The sequence below is a fragment of the Vombatus ursinus genome, unplaced genomic scaffold (genome assembly GCF_900497805.2).
Source record: "Vombatus ursinus unplaced genomic scaffold, bare-nosed wombat genome assembly UNPS02012602.1, whole genome shotgun sequence".
In the NCBI taxonomy this organism is placed as follows: domain Eukaryota; kingdom Metazoa; phylum Chordata; class Mammalia; order Diprotodontia; family Vombatidae; genus Vombatus; species Vombatus ursinus.
The window spans coordinates 620,335-630,581 of NW_020952380.1; the positions used below are offsets into that span (position 1 = coordinate 620,335).

The following is a 10,247-nucleotide window of genomic DNA, read 5'->3' on the forward strand; positions in this document are numbered from 1 at the left end:
TTTTTTTTTAACATTTTATTCGGTTTGTGGGTTTTGGGTTCTTGAGATTCTAAAAAATGAAAAGTCAGAATTTGGGTAACTTCATCTAAAAATCCTTAGCACCTTATCTCCTTGGCATTGCCTTCAGCTCCTCCACAATCAACCCATTAAGTCACTAACTGTCCTTGACACTCAGCAGAATGCTTGCATCTGCTTCACTCTGGGAGTAATACCAGTGTCCACTCCTCTGTGACCACTAGAGAGCAGACTTACAACTGCCACTTTTTGCTTTCCACCTTGTCTCCAGTAGTCTTATCATTTCTTCAGCTAACAATGCTTTTGCATTTTTCCTTGTTGGTGTGATGTGTCTATGTTCCTTCGCTCTTTCACTGATCAGTTCACGTCTCCCCCTCTCCCAACCCCAGATAGTTTTAAAAAAGGCAGAAAGGAAGAAAATGATATCCTCCCAGCCAATTCCAGATTCCAGTCCTATGAATGTTACAGTTCAGCTGCCTGGGAGTTTATCTGGGCTATAACAGAACTCTGAATTCCTAAGGGGTGGGATAGGAGGAAGTCTAAAACTGCTAATAATCCTCATTTGCTATTTTCAGTTTGCCAGTTGCGACAATTGTATGAGAATTCTCACTCAGATGCCCCAATGTATTGAAATTACACAATAGATATTTTGATGTGTCCCTTTCTATTGGACTGTACATAGATAGGCAAACAGATACATAGACGTATGTGTGTGTATATACATACTTACATACACACATATATACACACCTATATTTAAAAACAAAGATTTTCCTAGCAAAATGGCCATTAATAAATGCAACTGGCAAAATGCAGCTCTGCAACCCTCAAAGTGAGCTATTGTTCTTCATAGGTTGTGTTCACAATTCCCATGATGCATTCCTCAGCCTCTGCAGTAGAGGTAGGGGGGCTACCGTACTGGCAGACAGTTGTTTTGTGGGTTCCCTCTCCTCCCCTTTACCCCATCCCACACACACACACACACACACACCTCTGCCCTCCCAAAGAAAAGTGATGTGTCATTGATTTTAGCCTGGAGAACATTGCTGCCCTTCGGGAGGCAAAAGAGCGAGTGTGGCTCAAACAAAAGCAGGAGGGGAGGGTTACAAAATTACAGCACAAGCCGGTCTTCCCCCAGACGATAACTAGAAGCTAAATTCAGGCCGACATATCTATTGGCCTTGGAGCCTAGGTATAAGTTGATTCTGTTCCACTCCCCCTTCCCCCAAACTCCCTCCCCACATTTCTTCTCAGGATTTCAGGCGTCTGTATGTGCAGGGCTGAGCAGGTGCTTCAACATGCATCTTACCAGCGCTTTGCAGCTTGGGGAACAGCCCCCCTTCTAGCTGGGGCATCCACGCGGCACCTTTCAAATCAGCTCTGTCCAGCACTGTTTATTAACATATCTCCTTAGCAGTACAACACAATGCTCAATTTGTTACTCAGACAGGCATGGAATACAAACGAGTTTCACCTGAATGGTAAACTTAATCAAACACACTAGGCAGACAGGTTGTGGTTGAAGTGGATTGGGTTTTTTAACTCATTGGCGCCGCTGTTTGGGGTGCACCCACTGTGGGCAATGAATGCTGCTCCTGCTGGGAAAGGATTAACTTACAGTACATGCTGTCACATTGTTCTGGAATATTTTCACATCAGAGTACTTCGTATTTGATCTTGCCCTGGATCAGCAAACTTGAGAGGTTACAGTAGTTAGGGCAGAGAGCAAACCCCAACAATTTAAGAATGTTGACCCCAGAAGTTTAGAGTGGAAATTTTCAAACCAGTTTTGTTTGTTTTTTACTTTTTTTTTTTTTTTTTTTTTTTTTACTTTTTTTCTTTTATTTGAGTGATATGGGCAGGGGCAGGGATTGGTGTAGAATTTTTTTGTTTGAAGTCAAGTATCATTTCCTTGTTTGTCAGTTTCTGTCCTCTGTGTAATGCAGTTTAGTCTTGCCATTATGTGTCTGCTCCATGAGCATGGTATTCAGTTGAGTGTACTACACAACTAGAAAATTTAACAAATCTGGGATTCATAGTGAATTTTATGCTGAATTAATTGATGAGAGCCCCCTACACATACACACACACACACACACACACACACACACATACACATACATACATATACACACACACAAGTTCCCTTTCCACTTGAGATTCTAAGACCATTGAAAAGCTGTATGCATTCATATCTGTAGTCACAAATTTTATCTAAGCATAGTTGTTTTAAAACATATAATGTTGCCAGTGATGGTGGCACATACCTATTATCCCTATTAGTAGAGAGATGGAGGCTTACTTGAGCTCAGGAGTTCTGAGTTGTAATAGGGCTCAAGTCAATTAAGTGCATAGGCCTGGTAATTAATTCAAGGCCACTTGGCTGCTTACTAAGGGATCAGAAACAGCAAGTCAGAACTTCTGAAATGATCAGAGAGGGATTGGGCCTATATCACTAGACACTGCACTCCCAGCCTATGTGATTTAGGGTGAAAAAAAAAAAATCAAAAAAAATCTCCAAAAAAAAAAAAAATCAAAAAGGACTTGTTTTGAAAAAAAAAAAAAAATGTGATCAAGGAAGTGAGAAGAATCCAATTTGTTCCAAGATCACTAGAGCACTCCAGACCAATATCCTGGTCATTCCTGGTAAAAAAGAATTTTAGTGATCAAGGTGGTATGGGGACCAGTTCAGAAGTTTGGATCATTGTATGGTGGGGCTGTGGTAGCCCTGGACCAAGATAAAATATTGGGTCTGGAGTTAAAATGTATCCAAGCTTTCAGATTGCTCCCCAGGAGTGATTACAGGTAAAGGATAATGCCCTTTTTCCTAAAAACCCTCTGTATGTAACAGAACCACACATCTGTTTTTCCAGATATAGTTGCCACATTGTGTTCTCATGATGAATTATATTTAGTTAATCCATCTCCCATGTTAACCAACAGGTTATGAAGCTCCTCAAAATACTTTTAACAACTCTTCCAGCAAAGTGTTTTGATTTGAATGATATTGGAACAGATTGGATCCTTCTCATTTCCTTGATTGCAGCTTTTTTTTTTCAAAACAAGTCCTTTTTGATTCTTGCTTCCATCCACCATTATGTGCTGTTTTGTTTTTCCTATTGGACCCACACTTACACTGACAAAGTAAAGTATGACATTGAAGCAATTTCCAGGTAATTTAAATGGGGAAAAACCCTACTATTGAGAGGAAGGGGAATTTTTTTTTTTTATTAGAACTATCTTGCTTGTCTTCATCAATCAGATTTCTTGGTTCAGCTTCCATTTCGTTTTGTCAGTGTAGACACTTTGTAAATACAGAGCAGTAACCATGTCCATTAAGGTAGCAGTGCCAAGGGAAGAAGAAAGAAAAGGGCCAGAGGCTAGTCAAAAGGCTGCCTTTGTTCTCTCTCTTGGAAATCTTCCCAAACCTCTATTGAAATCCAGGTGTCTGTAAAGCCAAGGATAAATATTAAAAGAGTACTTTTCACCCCAGGATCATTAACGATGTTGGAACTTAAAAGGCAAAAATCAGATTCACCATAAGCAAGAGGTGACTTTGGTCACTCTTGAACCTTGGTTCTCCCCCCGCCACAAAAAAAAAAGGAAGGGAGTTCTGTAAGGAGGTAGATGGAAGTTTTCAAGGGAAGCCAACTCCTCAGAAGGTAATTAAGCACTACGTGTTCCCTTTGTCCCTACCTCAGCCCATTAACTCTCAGTGTGTTGGCATTCTTAGACAGTAGAAGGCCTGGTCTAATTGAACTTTAATAAGGAATGCTCTGATGCTGTTAAATGTGCCATGTCCTTTCAGGGGGCTCTTTATAATATATGACCTTACCTAACACAAGAATAAGCAACTTTTGGCTTTTGGCTCAAGAGCATACTGTTGTTTAATGTGCAACCTTTGTTTTGATCTTGAACTTCGACCTAAACATCCAAGAAAGTGCATTCTCCCCCTGCCCTTAATTCAAATCTGACAGACAAATTTCACCACCAGTTATGTGCGTAAGTCAATCCATCTCTGGAAGGCTTAAGAATCTGCTGCAATAAATGAATCTTGACAAATTATCTTTCATTCTAGTCGAACATTAGTAATTGCAGTATTATTAGTAATCCTTAACTTAGCCATAATCAACTGGTTCTAAGTAAGGAGCATCATCTCTACCTAAAGACTGATAAAAGTTGTCAAATCAATCTAGACTAAGAAAGTCTGCTAAATATCCATGATCACTTGAGCTCACCCATTTAAGGATACTTTAAAGCAGGCCAGCACAACATTGCTCCAATAACCCTCTGACTATATTTAGAAAGGAAAGAAGAAAGCATTTCCATGCTTTAGTTACTTTGTGCCAAGCACTGGAGATACAAAAGCAAAGATGAGCCCTGTCCTCAAGGAGCTTACTTTCTAATGAGGGAAACAAAACATAGGAGTGGTATCTGATCAGTGGGAAATCAGATGGTTCCAAGTGTTTTCAGCTATGAGTACACTCTTTAAATTCATCCCCAAACCTTCTCCATGTAAGACAGTCATGTCACAAATGGGAGCCAGAAGCTCATATCTGTTCTTTCATAAACCAAGTCTAAATAAACTGAGGGCATTGGAAACTACATTGGACTCAGAGTCAGGAGGCCTAAGTACTAATACTGCCTCTGCCAGAAACTAGCTGTGTTACTAGCTTTTCTCTCAGATCACAAAAAGGCTTTTCCCTCAGATCCTTGGTTTCCTCCTTGTTCCTCTTTTTTCCATCTGTTAAATGAGGCATTGGCCCAAGAGATCTCTACCTTGAAGACTCTGAATCTGTGACTCAGAAGCTGAAATTAAAGAGGAAGTCTTGCTTGCTGTTTTTTAATGTGTCATGTGTCATCATACTCTCTCTGTGACATTTCCACAGAATGAATCATTTTGTTCAGTATAGTGTACATCTGTAGTTTGTGTACCAGCCTGGCTAGGTACTAAGAGGCTCGAAAGTTTGGCGGTAGGGTGATCCATTTTTTTGATCCTAGTAACTTTTAGAGAGCAACTGCTACTTTATAAAGAAGTTTCAATCTATCTCGATAGATGGAATACCCATATTTATGGACTCACACAATTCCCTAAAGTTTTGAAGTGTATCATTTTGCACAGCGCATGCATGAATTTACTTCTACTTTTAATGCCAGAGCAGTTCTTGGTTTGACCAGTAGATGGCAAACATTCTTTTTGCTTCCTTCATATAATCATAGGATTTAGAGCTGGACACTCAGAAATGAAGTGTCAATTTGCCCATTCAATGAGAGAATAGTTTCATTGCATCATAAAAATCTTAGAGCTAGAAGGGACCTTAGACATTTTAGGGAACGGGGAACAGGGCCTTTTTTTTTTTTTTTGGTCTTTGTATATCCAGCACACTGCCTTGTACATAGGAAATGGTCCCTAAATGTATGTTGAATTGAATTTTTGAATCTTGTACGATCCCTTATTTTACTAAGAATCCAAGGGCTAGATAACTTGCCCAAGGGTATGTAGCAGATAAAATAGAGCTGGTACTCCCCAGGTGTCTTAATTCCCACTCCAGTATGGGATGTTCTGTAGACACTCTGAACTTCCACACTAGTCTTGCTGTTCCCCTTCTCAGCTGGCTTTGTTAGATCAGCATTAGAATTTTGGACAAGACCTAGTTTCCACTCCACCAAGGCAAGTATGGGCTAGTTTTAAACATGTCCCACACTAGTGTTCTGCTGTTCTCTCCCTGTCCCTCTCCTCTCTCTCCTTCTTTCTCCCTCCCCTCTCCCCTTTCCCTTCTCCCTTCTCCCCTCCCCTCTCCCTTCTCCCTTCTCCCCTCTCCCCTCTCCCATCTCCCTCTCCTCCCCTTTATGCCAGTTTATGAACACACAGTAACCTACTTTCCATAACAGAGTTGAGTCACAGTGACTTCATTGAAACCAAAAGAATGTATGAAACTTACATGTTACATATTATGACTCTATCTCTCCACACATGGGTTTCTTCTACCTTTTCAACACATTTCTTACATATTTTAGAAACAATATCTACATTCAGCATGAAAATTCTGTTGGGGAGAGGGGATGCCAGAACAGTAATGTGGTATCCCAATAGAATATCTTTCACTTTATCCAATACACCTTTGATAGGACACATAACTTCCTTTGTCTTTTCCATCAGCTGTACTTCAATGAATTATAGTTACCACTAGTTATCTATCTGCCCCACAAAAAACATCATTATCAGCAACAACCAAACAGAGCAGTGGAATTTTCATTCTTTAGGTCTTGGGGTATCCGAACCAGAATCCCATTTTGCAAGATTCCATAGCCAAAAAAAGAACTTTCCCAAGAGATCCTGAAACCTGTGAGCTTTTTCTTTCCTACCAACTAAACTCAAAGCAATTATAGTCATTGCATTTAGCATCCTTAATCACTATAGTCAAAAACAAAACAATTATCCTATATTCCTACAGTGAATGCTTGCCAGGGCAAGGTGCTGATTCTGTGCAAAATCAAATTACGATGTATACTCTCTAGGCCTAATCAGACTTTCATAGGTCTTTCCAAATTGCTGGGGGCATACTTTTGCATTTGTTTCATGGGTTTTTGTGTACTGGAGTTTGTTTATGATATTTAAATATAAGTAACCTTGTCTAAGATATCCCTTATGTTCTCAGACTCAGTATGTATTGCCTCACATATTCATGTTTTAATTATTCTAGAGCTACTTAATTTCTTCTGGTAAATTTGTATAAAGCAATTATCTTTGTTAATGGAAAATGTTTTGCTGAATTAAGAGAAAAAATTAGTGGAATCTGAGCCTCTAATTAGTTATTCTTTAGTTGATTGATTAAATGTTTATTCTGCATCAGTACAGTTTCCAAACAACTCTTTCGTTAGTATTGGGGAAATAGCACAGGCTTTTTGCAAACCAGTGATGGGTAATTGCTCAGCTGAATGATGTCTGGCATATTCCTGTAGATTCCAGAAAGATTAACCAAACCAAGAAGCAATGTCCCTTACAAGTGTTTTTGTTCATTCTCTGTGTTGATTCTTTCCTCAGGTCCATAAGAGGTGGCTCCGATTCCTCCCCTTCTGAGACCCAGCCAGCTCAGTCCTGCCAGGCCTTCCTCCTCCGAGTCCTCAGAGCCGCTTTACCTCTTCAGTTTCTCCTTTTGCTCTTAATTGGTCTTGCTTGCCTCGTACCAATGTCTGAGGAGGACTACAGCTGTGCCCTCTCCAATAATTTTGCCCGATCATTCCACCCCATGCTCAGATATACCAATGGCCCACCTCCTCTATGAATTAGAGGACTAGTATTCATTTGTACATGTACTGTTGGCAGGAGAATCTGGCAAAAAAAAATAATAATAAAGGCAAACATACACACAGATACACAATTTAAAAAAAAATTAAAATCCATCTGGAAAAAGGACCTTTGCCAAATGGAATGCACATAGGGTGGCAGCTTCTTATATCTCCTAGATCTTGTGTGCAGATCATCACATTGGCAGTAGGTTGTAAGGAGGGAGAACCTGAACAGAGCCAGTATTTTGGAAGAAACCTCAATTTCTAAACCCAGAACCCTAGCGCTAAGAAGACTTTTAAGTAATAGCTGCCAGTGGCCTGGGATGTTTGCCACCTGAATTTTGGCCTTTGCCTGGTTCTGTGGCTAGCCAAGGATTTTATTATGCTGTCGGAGTAACTTTCCTATGTGCCGCTGCCTAGCTCTGTTAGCCAGTCATCCCAAAGTACCCTATCAGTATCATGGGATCTACAAGTCAACTAGTGCTTAAGAGATTTTAGAATCTTGTACCATACAATTTTAAAGAGCTTCAATAGCTGCTTACTTTTTACCTTGGTTACTTTTTCAGGCATGATGTTCTAACCTTTGCTTTGGATGCACAGGCTGTAAATCTTAAAAGCACTTTTTTAAAAAGGTTTAAAGAAAACTGGATGTAATAAATAAGATCATGGAAGGTTTTATGAGAAAAAAACTATTGAATGTTAAGTAAAAAAAAAGGAAGATATTTATGTATGTACAGTTTGCTAAAGCCGTTTTGTTTGTATTGATTTATTTGCATTTATTATAGATACCCTAAAATATTTGTCTGTTCTTTTTTAATGATAATATTGAAAAATCTAAGTTTCAAGATTAAGCAAGGGAAATTAAAATATAACCATATGTATCTACAGATGTTTCATTTATTTTCCTCACAAAAGGTCACATTAGGATGACAGTCAAGGACAAATATAACAGCAAAGGCTTTTAAAATATAGATATAGACTGTGGCCATCATAAAAGTAACATTACTTTTCTAAAAGAAAAAATTATCTTTCACTTCACTGTAATGCATTAGAAATTGGCTTTAGTTCCATGGGATGAATGAATGAAGAAAAATTATTTATTAAGGGCTTACTATGTGCTGAGAACTGTATAAATTTTAAGGGTGCAAATACAAAAAGAGAAGAAGAAGAAGAAGGAGAAGGTGGTGGAGGAGGAGAGAGAAGAGAAGGAGGAGGTCCCTGTCACCAAGGAACTAACATTCTTCCAGGGTGCAACAACAAGAAATGGGAAGAAATGGGACTGATAGAAAATTACAGAGATGGCAAGGGGAGCAATGATTTCTGAGCTGCTTCAATTTTTAAAATGTATTACTTTATTTAGATTTTGGTATTTTCTAGAATGCAGTTCTATAGGAGACTTTTGGCATTCAAGGGAGATATACCCTAGAGGTCTCTTTGAATAGCAAAATCTACAAATACTGTACTGAAAAGAGGGAAAGGAAGGATATGGAATTAATCAATAAGCATTTATTAGTACTAGTGGTATTAATAGTAATGTCTGTGATGGGCCAGGCACTGTGCAAAGACAAAAATGAAACAGTTTCTGCTCACAAGAAGCTTATACTCAAGGTAGACATATATAGATATAGATATATACTCATACATAAGATTATATATACAAGCCACACACATTGGATGGGAACCCACTAGCAAGTGAAAGGACCAGGAAGAGTCAAGAGAAAGACAATCATAGGAGAATAAGAGTCTGACCTACTCTTTACAGGCATCTGGTATACGTGAGTATTTCCCATTTTTCCTTAAAGAGATTGGTCTCTTTTTTCCCCCTCCTATCTTTTCCCCTAGAAGAGATGAGTTGGGTTTTGGGTAAGGGAGCCTGACTCAGATGGAGAACTTGGAATAGCCTGAGCTGAGGAGATTAGAACCAAGTGTTTCCACATTCTAAACTTGCAACTTTAGTCACCTCACAACTACATGAGTGAAAGACAGTTCTACTAAATATTTGGTATATGCATTATTACTTACTGCAAAGAAAGCATGATTTCTCTTTGGAGCCTTCCAATCTCCCTTCAGAATCCTTTTCTACTAACCCAAGGTACCCAAGTTCCTCTTGCTCTCTAATTGTCCAAAATTCTTAACTTTTCCCAAAGTGTCTTATACTTCAGAATTATCCCTCTCCCTCTTCCCTGCCTGCATTAGGAATTTCTATACCTCTGAACTTTGTTGCTCATTTCAGTGAGATGCTGATTTGACTCTAACCAACGTAAAAATAACTAAGAGGCTTGACTTGACCAGATGCCTCCCAAAAGAGATGCTTCCTAATCACTCAATTGTATCCTGGCTGAATATGTAACAATATGTCACAGGAATAGAAGCTGGGAAAACAGCTCAATTCAAGTCAATTTAACAAACATGTATTACATGCCTTCTATGTGTCGGACACTGAAAGGTTCTAAGGATCAAAAAGACAAAAATGATACAGTCCCTACCCATAGGAAGCTTACATTCCACAGAGGGGACAATATGGATACTGATGAGTAAATAATAAAAAAATATAAATAAATGCAAATAATTTTTAGTGTGATGGGATTAACAACTGAGGGAATCAGAAAAGACTTCTTATAAAAGAAGGCACTTGTAAAAAGCCTGAAAGGGAGCTTAGGATTCCCAGAAAGATGATCTAATCCAACTCCTTCATAGTGCAAATGAGTAAACAGAGTCCCAGTGAGGTGAAGTCACTTGCCTAAGGTCACATAGATGGTAAATGGTAACAAGGTGGACATCCAGATCAGCTGCTTCCAAATCCAGTGTTCTTTCCACTATAACTTCCATGGGCATGTTAGGCTACTTCAATTCTTAAAAGATGAAAATAGTCAACAATTATTCATTACATGAAGAGTAGGGGAATGCAAAAAGAGTGTAAGACCCATTATTTTGGTTTATAA

The 10,247-nt window shown here is 39.0% G+C and overlaps 1 protein-coding gene across 1 annotated transcript in view; it reads left to right on the forward strand.

Moving 5' to 3' along the window:
• Window positions 1-7,362, forward strand: part of SYNE1 (spectrin repeat containing nuclear envelope protein 1) — a 552,931-nt gene extending 545,569 nt beyond the window's left edge. Inside the window, exons 145-148 of the mRNA XM_027857999.1 lie at window positions 869-930; window positions 1,048-1,137; window positions 1,270-1,392; window positions 7,061-7,362. Of these exons, the coding sequence (XP_027713800.1) occupies window positions 869-930; window positions 1,048-1,137; window positions 1,270-1,392; window positions 7,061-7,301 (516 nt within the window). The 3' untranslated portion in view covers window positions 7,302-7,362. The remainder of the gene's footprint in view (window positions 1-868; window positions 931-1,047; window positions 1,138-1,269; window positions 1,393-7,060) is intronic.
• The last annotated feature ends 2,885 nt before the right edge of the window (window positions 7,363-10,247 follow it).